At 42.3% G+C, this 13784-nt stretch overlaps 1 protein-coding gene across 2 annotated transcripts in view; it reads left to right on the top strand.

Moving 5' to 3' along the window:
- CNOT2 (CCR4-NOT transcription complex subunit 2) overlaps positions 1–12595 on the top strand; it is a 75621-nt gene extending 63026 nt beyond the window's left edge. For both annotated transcript variants that reach the window (XM_044280444.1, XM_044280443.1), the window contains exons 8-15: positions 1111–1235; positions 2105–2225; positions 3283–3439; positions 5423–5484; positions 5648–5697; positions 6745–6845; positions 8250–8394; positions 11320–12595. In XM_044280444.1, coding sequence (XP_044136379.1) covers positions 1111–1235; positions 2105–2225; positions 3283–3439; positions 5423–5484; positions 5648–5697; positions 6745–6845; positions 8250–8394; positions 11320–11406 — 848 coding nt within the window. In that variant the 3' untranslated portion in view covers positions 11407–12595. The remainder of the gene's footprint in view (positions 1–1110; positions 1236–2104; positions 2226–3282; positions 3440–5422; positions 5485–5647; positions 5698–6744; positions 6846–8249; positions 8395–11319) is intronic.
- The last annotated feature ends 1189 nt before the right edge of the window (positions 12596–13784 follow it).

Genomic DNA, 13784 nt, shown 5'->3' with positions numbered 1-13784 from the left:
CTGTGAATGAATGTTTACATGGTGTGTTCAATAAAAACATGGTAACATTTAATTCTTTGTGTGTTATTAGTTTAAGCAGACTGTGATGGTCTATTGTTGTGACTAAGGGCCCTTTCACACTCGCGTTGGCCGGTTCCGGCATAGAGTTCCGTCGTCGGGGCTCTATTCCGGAACAATCCTGATCAGGATTATCCTAATGCATTCTGAATGGAGAGAAATCAGTTCAGGATGCATCAGGATGTCTTCCGGAACGGAACGTTTTTTGGCCGGAGAAAATACCGCAGCATGCAGTACTTTTTGCTCCGGCCAAAAATCCTGAACACTTGCCGCAAGGCCGGATCCGGAATGAATGCCCATTGAAAGGCATTGATCCGGATCCGGCCTTAAGCTAAACGTCGTTTCGGCGCATTGCCGGATACGACGTTTAGCTTTTTCTGAATGGTTACCATGGCTGCCGGGACGCAAAAGTCCTGGCAGCCATGGTAAAGTGTAGCAGGGAGCGGGGGAGCAGCATACTTACCGTCCGTTCGGCTCCCGGGGCGCTCCAGAGTGACGTCAGGGCGCCCCAGGCACATGGATGACGTGATCGCATGTACACGTCATCCATGCGCCTGGGGCGCTCTGACATCATTCTGGAGCGCCCCGGGAGACGCACGGACTGTAAGTATGCCGCTCCCCGCTCCTACTATGGCAACCAGGACTTTAATAGCGTCCTGGCTGCCATAGTAACACTGAAAGCATTTTGAAGACGGATCCGTCTTCAAATGCTTTCCGTACACTTGCGTTTTTCCGGATCCGGCGTGTACCTCCGGCAAGTGGAGGACACGCCGGATCCGGACAACGCAAGTGTGAAAGGGCCCTTGGATGAAGATCAGATCACATTTTATGACCAATTTGTGCAGAAATCCATATAATTCCAAAGGGTTCACATACTTTTTCTTGCAACTGTGTGTGTGTGTGTATATATATTATTACAGTAAAACTTTATGCATATATTACTTTTGTATTGTGATGTCATTTTATAACACTCAGACCCAAGGCTTTTATTGACATTGCAATTCAAAAAAAACGTAACCACTAAATACTAAGAATAAATTTGTTTCTTCACAGTCGGCATGGTGACAAAACCAGCAAGTGAGCAGTCCCAGGACTTCTCAATACACAACGAGGACTTCCCTGCATTACCAGGCTCCAGCTATAAGGATCCAACATCGAGCAATGACGACAATAAATCTGTACGTGCTGACGGTTTTGCTGAAATCTAGGTTCTATGTGTGGTATTATACTGCAGATTTTACTCTTGTACAACCATGTAGATTGGTTTTCTGATAATAAATGTACCATTATTTCTTTTTATGAGGCAGTTGATGAAAGTATATTTTATTATGACATTAATTTTGTGTTAATTAAATACCTAATAACTTATGGTTATTCCCCTGGAACATGCGTGTTGCTGTACACTTTTCCATCTTGGTTTGCTCTTTTTCTTATTTCTGGCAATAGTATGTCAGGCATGCTCAACCTGCGGCCCTCCAGCTGTTGCAAGACTACAACTCCCAGCATGCCCGAACAGCCTACAGCATGGCATTGTGGGAGTTGTAGTTTTACAACAGCTGGAGGGCCGCAGGTTGGGCATGCCTGGTATAAGTGAATAGTACCACTGTATAGGTATAAGTTGACGTTTATTAGAGAGGACCAGTGACCCCTCCTGACATGTCTGTTTTTAGTAAATAATTGTATTACCTATAAAATATCAGTTCTGGAGTATCTTTGCATTCTACTGAGAATTTGCAAATATATTGAAAACTGGATGTTAACATTGCCATCAAAGGGGTATGTGCCTGTACTGTCTGTCATGGTCAGCACTGATTGTATACTGTAAGGATACACCACCAACTGGTAACACCCAGCTGACATTGTATTTGTATATTTCTAGGAGATATAACAGGAATTTTTTTAAATTACAAATTTTCTAAAACAGACATTTTTTTAAATATGTTGGCTTCAGAGAAGCGTCATGATTTTAATTTTTTTATTTATTTTTTGTCAGCTAAGATTTCAAAGCTGCCTTATTAATGTGTGTCATTCTTTTTTTCATGCGCAGAATTTAAATACATCGGGAAAGACTGCCTCAAGTACAGATGGACCCAAATTTCCAGGAGACAAAAGCTCCACAACACAAAATAATAACCAGCAGAAAAAAGGGATCCAGGTCTTACCTGATGGTGAGTTCTTTCACACATTTCTAGCTGGCTTATGTCCTCATTACTTCGTTATACAACCTTTAGGCTAGGTCTACACGACAACATTTGTCGTGCGACAGATGGGGCACAACTACACTGCAACATTTGCCGTGCGACATTTTGTTGCACCAATCTCGCGCAACAATTTTTATAATGGCAGTCTATGGTGCCGCACTGCGACATGCTGCGACTGCGACAGTCGCAGAAAAATCCATCTCGAATAGATTTTCTGCAACTGTTGCGTCGCAGTCGCAGCATGTTGCAGTGCGACACTATAGACTGCCATTACAAAAATTGTCGCGCGACATTGGTGCAACAAAATGTTGCACGATAAATGTCGTCGTGTAGACCTAGGAGCTGAGCTGCAGTACCCAGGCTCGACCACTACACATTTGGCATCGCTTTCTGCTCCCAACTCCATCCACTGTGGTTTTCTTCTGGTGCCAGGTGATTCCTGAGAACAGCTGATCGGCAAGGGTGCCAGGTGTCAGACACCCACCGATCTGATAATGATGACCTATCCTAAGGATTGGTCATCAGTATTTAGAGCCCCGGCAACCCATTTAAGATCTTGAATCTCTTTTTAATGCATTTTCCTATTAGGAAATGCACATTCAGCAATGTTTCTTACTGAGCCTCGGCCCCACATTGACATGTTCTAGGGTCATCCTAGGCCAGTGATGGTGAACCTTTTAGAGACCGAGTGCCCAAACTGCAACCTAAACCCACTTATTTATTACAAAGTGCCAACACGGCAATTTAACCTGAATACCAATATAGAGTATCTTCCATGTACTTTATCATTTAGCTATAATAACTGCCTGTGCCGTTCAAAGCGCGCCCTTCGCTGATGAATGGCAGGAAAAGTCTAAGGCTTATTGGTACACCATAGACTTTTTCCAGGGTGCGGGTGCCCACAGAGAGGGCTCTGAGTGCCGCCTCTGGCACCCGTGCCATAGGTTCGCCATCACTGTCCTAGGCTCTTACCTTCCTAATTGCCCGTAATCTACATGGTCTTTTGCTGCCTTCTCTTATCCAGGCCGAGTTACCAACATTCCTCAAGGCATGGTGACAGACCAGTTTGGCATGATTGGCTTGTTAACGTTTATCAGGGCAGCTGAAACAGATCCAGGGATGGTACATCTTGCATTAGGAAGTGACTTGACAACACTAGGCCTCAATCTCAACTCTCCAGAGTAAGTATTTTACATCGGTATTGTTTTATAAAATGGGGAATCTAGGTTCTGTGTCATAGTACGGGGTGGGTTCACACATGGAGTTTTGCTGGCTTTCTTCAGATTTTTTATTTATTTATTTAATAATTTTTTTATAATAAAAAAAAAAAAAAAGACAATAAAATGCAGGTGACCAAAAAAACCTGCATTTGATTATTCTAGCGTTTTTACAACCCAAAAAACAATCGGTGCAAATTTGTGTGTGTAGGGAACTTAAACCAGGGGTGGGAAGAAAAGGCTTTTACAGGCATTTTGGTTTAATTAAATCAGCTTTTAAGAATTCGAGAGATATTTTTGCTATGGAAGGGTTTCCTTGTAGCAGGTTAGTCTTATTAGATCTTTTGTGTGTATAGTCTTTGTGAGAAATGGAAAGTAACATTTATCAACTGGAAAGCATTTGATGGAATTATTAACACCAAGGTATAAGTCGTTTTCTGCCCCAATTTTTCATGTTAGGGTACTTTCACTCTAGCGTTATTCTTTTCCGGTATTGAAAGTTTTAAGTTTTGTCCTAATGCATTCTGAATGTAAAGCAATCCGTTCAGTATGCATCAGGATGTCTTCCGTTCCGTCCCTTGTACGGTATTGGCCAAAATCCCGGAACACTACCGCACTTGCCGGATCCGGCATTCATTTCCATAGAGATGTATTAAACCAAGTGTTTTGGAAATTGCCGCGTTGAGGGATTTGTGTGGACATAGGAGGAGCTATTTTTGCTTTTGATCTTTGAAAAAAATTAAATACCAGATCCGTTATTCCGGATGAGACGGATCAGGGATCTAACGGATCCAGAAAAAACATATTTCCGTTTGCATATGGTTAGCCTCCTGGATCTGAACAATGCTAGTGTGAAAGTACCCTTAGGGCATTATACTATATCAGTATACTAGAGAAGGGTCCCTCTCTAGGAGCGACTGGTTATTAGTCAGAATAGAAAGTGGGTACAAAGAGCATTGACAGGCCATAGACTACAATAGTCACTGTGTGATGCTTAATTTCCCTGTGGTGGCACTGTACTGAATTTCATAGTAATAAGAATTATCCAAAGTGGACAACTGCTGTAATGAATAACCGCAGCCGTCTGTTCACGCCCAGCTGTCACTCGAAATAAAACTCTGCCCAAGTGGACTATACCCTTTCCACAGACTCTAGTCTAGTTGGTTTTAGTCTAATGTCTGTAGCATGAGGACACAACCTGGCTTTTTTTCTGCAGGTATTGCTGCTTTTTTTTTTTCTTATTCTCTACACTCTGCTGGTTTGATCATGCAGCAGGTTGTCATCATGGGCTGCCATTTTGGTAGAACCCTCTGTGGGTGTGTAACTCGCCAGTCCCCCTTACTGCATCTTCAGTGTAATGCTGGTAATTGCACTCTGGTGCAAGTTTACCAAAGTGGTGACCCTGTGGTGCTCGAAGACTCCCCGGTGCCCAGGGGCCCTATTTGGGTCGGTTTTTCCAAACTTGGAGGTTGCTATGACCTTCCCTCCCTCCTTCCCTCGGAAGTTTTTTGTGTTTTTTTCCCCCCTTCCCCATTTTCCACAGTGTCTGCCTCTGCTGCACCATATATTCTAGTCCCTGGCTTCTGCTGGGACTAAGCCACGTCAGTTCTCGCCTTTTCCCTGAAACTCAAGGGCTCTATTTGGGACATTTTTCACTCGCCCACTTGGGGTTGCTTCAGTACCTTGATGCTTTTTCTCGCCGCAGTATCCATCCGCCAGGGGTGCCTCCTTTTTGGCCACCTACAACTAGTCCCACTGTGAACATCAGTGTTGAAGAAGTGAGGGAAGAAAAACCCAGCCTCTTTACAAAAAGGGTCATTTCATAGGAAAAAAAAAATTAAGAAAATTCAAAACAGGGGGAGCCTTTACATTTTAGTGGTTTTCATTTTTGTGTGAATTTAATAAAGGTTTCATATTTTGCACTTAATGTTTCCATTTTAACCCCAGAAATCTTTATCCGAAATTTGCATCACCGTGGGCATCATCACCCTGTCGACCCCAAGATATTGGTATGCTTTTCTATATTCCCCCCACCCCTATCTTTTGAATTCTTCACTCGCATGAGATATTTTTTTTTTATATACTGTATTTTATGCAGTTCATCTTTTTGCTATCACAAGTTTGTTGTCAGCATTAAATGAGTTAACTACCGTTTCCCATTTGTCTTTTTAGATTTCCATGTCCCTTCTGAATACTTAACGAACATTCACATTAGGGATAAGGTGAGTGCCTGGGCCTAGTAGTGTCATGTATGTTGGACTATAAATGAACTATTTAAATTTTTTTTTACCTGTAATTAGAGAATTGAACGGTGATAAATATGAATATGTATGCTCGCTGTACTCATACTGCCTATAAACAGAAAATCAGATTCAGCATTTTGCTGATTTGAACTAAATCTTAAAACTTTATGAACCAGTGCAGATTTTTGTGGCATGAATCCTTGTGGTTGGAATTTTGCACCCTATTCACTTGCCATTTGATGGTATGAGTTCATCATGAGCTAGAGGTGTTAGGCCTCTTTCACATGGGTGTGACGGGTTAGGTCCGGATGCGTTCAGTGAAAATCATACTATTTTGCAAGTAAGTTCAGTCAGTTTTGTCTGCGATTGCGTTCAGTTGTTCAGTTTTTTCTGCGCGGGTGCAATGCGTTTTGATGTGTTTTTCACGCGCATGATAAAAAAACTGAAGGTTTACAAACAACATCTCCTAGCAACCATCAGTGAAAAACGCATCGCACCCGCACTTGCTTGCGGATGTACTGCATTTCTTCACGCAGCCCCATTCACTTCTATGGAGCCAGGGCTGCGTGAAAAACGCAGAATATAAAACATGCTGAGATTTTCACGCAACGCAGAACTGATGTGTGAAAAACAACGCTCATGTACACAGATCCATTGAAATGAATGGGTCAGGATTCAGTGCGGGTGCTATGCGTTCACGTCATGCATTGCACCCGCGCGGAAAATTCGCTCGTGTGAAAGGGGCCTTAGTCATAGGCTTAGATAGGTGTCTAAGGTCTGCTATCTCTCCCGATCCCGCCATTCACACCTGCATGTGTCCTGGGATTATATTTCCTGTCACCTGCTGCCTGTAGGAGTCTGGAGGAGTTTGATAAAAAAAAATTGGCACCATAGTAAAATTTAGAAAATGAGATTTAAAAATATCCCTGAATGAAAGTGAATGTTGGTTACATGAATCGACAAATGTGTTTTGGGTAGAGGTTCTATATGTAAATGTTATATATTCTTATGCGCATTTTCTTGTAGCTGGCTGCAATAAAACTTGGCCGATATGGAGAAGATCTACTTTTCTACCTTTATTACATGAATGGCGGGGATGTATTACAACTATTAGCAGCAGTAGAGCTGTATGTATACATTTGTTTTATTCTTCTTTATTTTAGATTGTGTATGTATAACATAATTTAAGATAATTCCTACCAAAATCAGCCCGGTAACGGCCAATAGTTTTCTCTTGTAAGCTCAACTTTCTGTTCCTCCGACTCTCCTGCACCTACCTGGCATCTACTATTGCCAGCCATAGTTTCTTGCATCAGTTGGCTTTTTCCTGTCACTCACACTCTAGTTTTCCTAGCAGTCTATCACAGTAAAATCTTAAAGGGGTTGTGCAGCCAGTAATATTGATGACCTATCCTCAGGATAGGTCATCAATATCTGATCAGTGGAGGTCCAACTCCTGGCACCCCCGCCAATCAGCTGTTCGAAGAGGAGGCGGCGCTCGGGAGAGCACTACTTTCTCTTCAAGATCGCACTGCACATAGTCTCAGAAGTCAGTGCAGTGTAATTACACGGTGCCACCGCTTCAAACAAGACGACGTGTACTGTAATCTGGAAGAGGAAGTAGCGCTCTCACAAGCTCTGCCTCCTCTGATTGGCAGGGATCTGGATCCCGCATTGCCGGATGCTACGTGAATGCCTGTTGGGTCCGACTAACTATAATTGCGACTGCCGGAGATCTGGCCACAACCCGACAAATATGCCAAAAATTGGCCAGACAAATACCTCTGCGCATAGCATTTAGGTTGCATCTGGCAGTGCCTGATCCAGAGCGCTGGATCTATTTGCCGCTAGCAACAGCTTGGTGGATCTATTTACCGCTAGCCTAAGGCTACTTTCACACTAGCGTTCGATCGGATCCGTTCTGAACGGATCCGATCGTAATAATGCAGACGGAGGCTCCGTTCAGAACGGATCCGTCTGCATTATATTAGCAAAAAAAAGCTAAGTGTGAAAATAGCCTCAGACAGATCCGTCCAGACTTTCAATGTAAAGTCAATGGGGGACGGATCCGCTTGAAGATTGAGCCATATTGTGGCATCTTCAAACGGATCCGTGCCCGTTGACTTACATTGTAAGTCTGGACGGATCCGCACGCCTCCACACGGCCAGGCGGACACCCGAACGCTGCAAGCAGCGTTCAGCTGTCCGCCTGGCCGTGCGGAGGCTGAACGCCGCCAGACTGATGCAGTCTGAGCGGATCCGCTCCATTCAGACTGCATCAGGGCTGGACGGCTGCGTTCGGGTCCGCTCGTGAGCTCCTTCAAACGGAGCTCACGAGCGGACACCCGAACGCTAGTGTGAAAGCAGCCTAACACATTGAACATATAATTGGCCATCTAGGCAATGGAAGTCCCGTAGAGCTGTATTTAATATAATCTTTTGGCCAAAACATAGATCCCATCATTATATTTTACTTGTTACTTTCATCATACATAGTACACACTAAGGCCTTTTTTCCTTTATGTTTTTAGTTTCAACAGAGACTGGAGATACCACAAAGAAGAGCGGGTATGGATAACCAGGGCGCCTGGAATGGAACCAACTATGAAAACCAACACCTATGAGCGGGGCACATATTATTTCTTTGACTGTCTTAACTGGAGGAAAGTCGCAAAGGTACAATACACTCCTTAGGGGGGAATTTATCATTTCATTTGCACAGTTTTTTCCATATAAGAAAAAGTCGCTTAATTTGACACACACAATTTTGTGTCATGCTATGCTGCTCTTTTAATTTGTTGTATGGCTGAATTATGAACTACAGCTTTTTAAGAAGTTGGAAAAAAAAAATAATGCATTTTTGATTCTGCTCTGTAACATGATGCTTTCAGATTGGACTGCATTTTCACAGTGACTGTTTCCTTTAAGCACATGTTTTTAATCTGTAAAAGCAATAGTTTGTGAACTATGCTGCTTAAGGACAGAAAGTTGTAAAGTTACTTTGCAAGCGTTGAACAGTCTGTGGTCATCCGGCATTTACATACCAGAATGTCTGACCACCATGTCTAGGAATCTTTACTTTGTATGTGAGTACTAGAGCCAGAACATTCCTGGCCTGCTTGGGTTAGTAGACAAGAGGAAGGCAATCCTATATTGCAGTAGTAAACATCCATGTGATTATCCTCAAGAACCCTAGGTGCTAGCAATTTAAGCTTCTCCAACATCCATTGCAGTGTTTGGAGCAGTAAGACAGAAAACGGCTTCATTGAGGGTACATCCAGACATGCAGCTTCTCTCTGCAGAGGAAAATTCAGGATCAGGAGTCAATCCGCCACCGCAAAACCTCCCAAAAAGAGCTAGTTTTCATAGCAGCATTGCTGCCAAAATCGCAGTGGGCTCTCCTCTACTTTCAACCTATGCATTGCACAGTTGGAAAGCTGGGGATAAAGCATAAATGAACATGCTGCGGATTAAAAACCTGCAGTGCGAGTCAGTTTGCACTGTGTGTTTTCTCCACAGGACTGCGGCTTCCTTCTAGCTTACCAAGCACAGCCCCATACATTGTATAGCGGCTGTGTTTGGTATCACAACTCAGCCACATTACTTTGAATAGGACTGAGCTGTGCCTTGGCCATATGACCAATGAACGTGACGTCACTGGCCTAGGTTAAGCTGCGCGAAGGCTGCAGAGCTCACAGGAGCACAGCCTGATTAGCCAGCCCTTCCCAGGTGTCGGACCCCCAATGATCAAATACTGATGACCTATCCAGACCCACGGCGGTTGCAAGAAATCCAGCTAGAGTTCTCGTGACTGCCGCTGCGATTCCATGGGATCACCCCTACCCAGTTATCATTGGCTCAACCAATGTCACCGTGTAGCCTTAGCCTAAATGGCAAACTGTACCAGTCCGGTGACTGTGTCCAGCCAGTTATCACAAGACCAGCTTCATGTGAACCCAAAGTGTTCTGACATGCCAGCTTTGCATGTTTTCTTCCTTCCTTTGCTTCTGTGTAGCGGAGTTCAGGATATGATTGGTTAACACTGAGCAATCACTATGCCCGCTTTAACTCTGAATTATCTTTGTACAGCTTCCGCAATTAGTTATACAAATGAAATAAGCCTAATTATAGTGGAGTAGGATGCCTTATAATAGAAATAATAATTTTGTAAGGAAAACATTTGCATTAATTTTGCATCGTGTCTAGAGGAAGAAATTAATAACCAAAGCAGTCAGACATCTGCCTTTTGAACAATATCTTGAAGTAAATTTGTTGCAGCTGAATGAGTCTAGAAAAGGTCCATATTAAGGTCACATTATGACATGCTTCCAGTAGTGTAATGCATCTCAGAGGGTAGCTGGTTCTGGCTGTAGATGTGGGACTGGCCGTTGGACGCCTCCTCTATTACATCTGTATGAAATGGTGTCAATCACTGCGACTACTCATTTCTCCTTGGGCTTTGTACACCTTTAAGACCACTTTTGAAGAATGAAGCAATATTGCAAAATATTCAAAAAGTATATGATCTTTTTTTGTCTACAGCTCCCATACATACCTATTTGTAACCATGGTTACAAACTAGAAACAAAGAGGAATTGTCAATGTATTGCTGCTTTGCATGTCTACGCAGGGAGATAATGGCTGATATGATCATTCGTGCAAAATGTCTGGACCATTGACCAGTGTAAACGTGTGCAATGAGCTAAACATGGTTGCTGGTCAACAGTACTTCCACCAGTGTAAACAGCCATCTACATGTTTTTAATGGAAAGAGCATAAGAGGAAGACTGTCAATGCAAGTCTTGTGATTATTCAGGACTTGTTCTTTACCCATGTGTCTGTGTAAAGGGACCCTTAAGCCGGCCACACATGTTAGATATTAGTTGATGGTTGAACGTTCATACCACAGTCACGACCATACACAATTTAGTCCATTTTAGTTGTTAAGGTTCTTCAAGCGGCCAATGGATGAAAGATCTTCCTGGGAACATTCTTTCAAAGAAAGATCTTTCCTCCAACTATGGGACGAAAAATTTTAACATGGCTGACTCCGGCAAACAATTGTTCATTGTTAAATTTCACCCGACTAACGTTCTTTTTGGTTGAAATTGTCCATATTGACCAACTTTTGTCTAATGTGTATGGCCATCTTAAGTGTCGAAGTAAATAAAGCAAATGAAAGATGTTCACAAAGACATATATACTGTTAAAGGTGTTTTGTGGTGCTTAGACATTGATGACCTGTCCTCAGGAAACATCATCAATATCAGATCAGTGGGGGTCTAGCTCCTGGCACCCTGCTAAATCAGCTGTTTGAAGAGGCCATAGAATAGGACCAAGTGCTACTACCGCTTTGTACAGCATTATTCTTGGTGTAGTACATTGTGTAGTGACTGTACTTTGTATTGCAACTTAATCCCATTCACAAAGGCCATGTGACCAATGATTATGACCTCTCGGACCTAGGGAGATACCCCATCAACCACAGATCAGATACTGATGACCAATCCTGAGGATAGGCCATCAGTATTTAAATCCCAGAATCCATGGGCAGAGCTTTTCCTAAACCCTGCATTTTGATTCTCTTTTCTTTCATGATAGGAGTTCCATTTGGAATATGACAAGCTAGAAGAAAGGCCTCATCTGCCATCCACGTTCAATTACAATCCTGCTCAGCAAGCCTTCTAAAGACTTCCCTGTTCATGGGGTATGGCTGTCTCAGCACAATACTCAACCTAACTGCAGAACTGATGTGGCTCAGGCATCCTGGTTTTAATTCCTTGAGGATCTGGCAATTGTCTCATGCAAAGGGATCATCACTTGAGGTCCTGCCTTACTAATTATGTGCTGCCCAACAACTAGAATTGTCATTTGTTTCTTTAGTTTGAGCAGGGTCTGATTTATTTTTTCTTTATTTTTTTTATTTTTATTTTTTCCCCTCGTTTCCATTTTATGCCAGCAGGCAGACTTAGGTCTGTACACAAACATACACATAAGAACAGAATACTGACAGAGTTTACCACTCAGTTTCCAAATTGTACAAAGAGTGCGCGCGCGCGAGAGAGACAAACACGAGATTAGAAAGCAAAGTTTGCATTGTTCATTGTAGCACTATTTGGTAATAAAAGAAACACATGTTTGTGCATTTTTATGTGAAGATCCTTCTCGTATTTCATTTGGAAAGATGGGCAAGGTCAACTTCCTTCATTTTACTTCCCCTCTGTTTTCAAAGGCAATTTTCTGCCACGGCCAGCCCCTTCACGGCCAGAGGAGTATGTGTGTCCTTGCGGTGCAAGGATCTGCAGGCCCCTGTGGCAGGGAATGGGCAGGCGAAAACCAATAATTTACTAGTAAGGAGAAAGATATTGCGGCAACCTTTGGACAATTTCCAGAGTTGTGTATTACTGAGCTTCATCTTTCCAGAATGAGCAAAACACTGTCCAGTCTTTGTTACGATTTTGTAATAAATGTGTACATTTTTTTTAAATTTTTGGACATCACATGAATAAAGGTATGTATGTACGAATGTGTATATATTATATATATGACACCTATTTTGGAAATGTTTGCCCTGCTGTACCTCATTTTTAGGAGGTGTGCATGGATGCAATATATGAAAAATGGGACATTCTGGAACTGCTGGTCAGGGGACTCCATTGTCGCCCTGTGCACTAAAGGGCCAGATTTTCAGCAGCCAAGGACATCCATACCCAAGTGAACGTGATGGGACTTAAAGAAGTGAACTGAGACAATTCACTCTGGCTGTTTGAACAGCAGCGTTTCATAGGAAGAAAAAAAATAAAAAAAGATCAATCTTGTATTTTCTGACCACATAAAGGCTTCTTCTCTTTGTAATAAAGTAGAAAAGCTCTCCTCATCGCAGTGTTGACTTTGATTTGAGATTGTGAAGTCATTTGTGCATTCATGAGAGGGATTCCCATTTAACACCCTGTGTACCTGTAAGTAAAGGCGGGCAGCACCGAGCATTTGAATGTAAGTAATAATCTGTCTCCTCGGCCGCTAAGTGGCCATGCTCTTCGTTTGGCACCAACCCTATAGAGCATTTGAGTAGATGACCTGCATTATGTATCAGTCACACCAGTTTATATCATAAAGAAATGGATCAAGGATCGCAAATTAGAACAACCTCGCACATTTCCACTATTAAGGTTAACAGCCATGTTATGTGTTAATCTTGCCTGTACTATTAATACATTTACAGTTTTAGTTATTACTGTACTACATTTGTCATGATTGTGGGGATATCAGGGTTGAAAGAACTTCACTGTTCTCATGCAAATATATATATATATATATATATATATATATATATATATATATATATATATATATATACGCACAGCAGTGACACTTTATACAGTGGATGTATAGTAGGTGGTAAATTATGGAGAAGCTTGAATTTAATCTCAGGTACTGTCAGAAGGGGGAACTGCTGACGCAGGTCGCGTCTGTTGTAGGCTGGTATCATCACCACAGGCAAGTTTAAATTAGAAGGGGCGCTAAATGTTACCACTGAAAAAATGCCCTCGTTGTTTGGTCAATGCAAAGAGTTAAAAAATATATATAAGCTGTATATGTTGAGTGTATGACAAGCACTGCAATACTTTGTATCTTGCTGTTTGCTTTTTTCTACTTGAGACTCCACCACTGTATTAAAGACAATGTTGAGCTTTTGTACAATCTTTGCATTTAATATTCTTTGCATCTTTTCCACTTGGTGAGAACACTGTGATCGTAAGTATTAGGATACAAATAATCCGCATTTGTAATTTCACGTTTCTGCAGTTGGAAAGCTTACACAGTCTTAAAGGGGTTGTCTGGCCGTCTCGTTTTATTTATTAGTAAATTTAATAAATAAAATTATAATTCATAAAAGGCTCTGCATGTTGTAGAATAAGGCCTCATGCACATGACCGCTGTTTGGGGCCACATCCGAGCCACATTTTTTGCCGACCCATTCACTTCAATTGGGCCGCAAAAGAGGCAGACAGCATTCTCTCTGCTGTCTGCATCCGTTGCTCTATTCCGTGGCTCTGCAAAAAAAA

Source organism: Bufo gargarizans, chromosome 2 (genome assembly GCF_014858855.1).
Source record: "Bufo gargarizans isolate SCDJY-AF-19 chromosome 2, ASM1485885v1, whole genome shotgun sequence".
NCBI lineage: Eukaryota > Metazoa > Chordata > Amphibia > Anura > Bufonidae > Bufo > Bufo gargarizans.
This window is presented reverse-complemented; position numbering and strand designations above follow the sequence as displayed.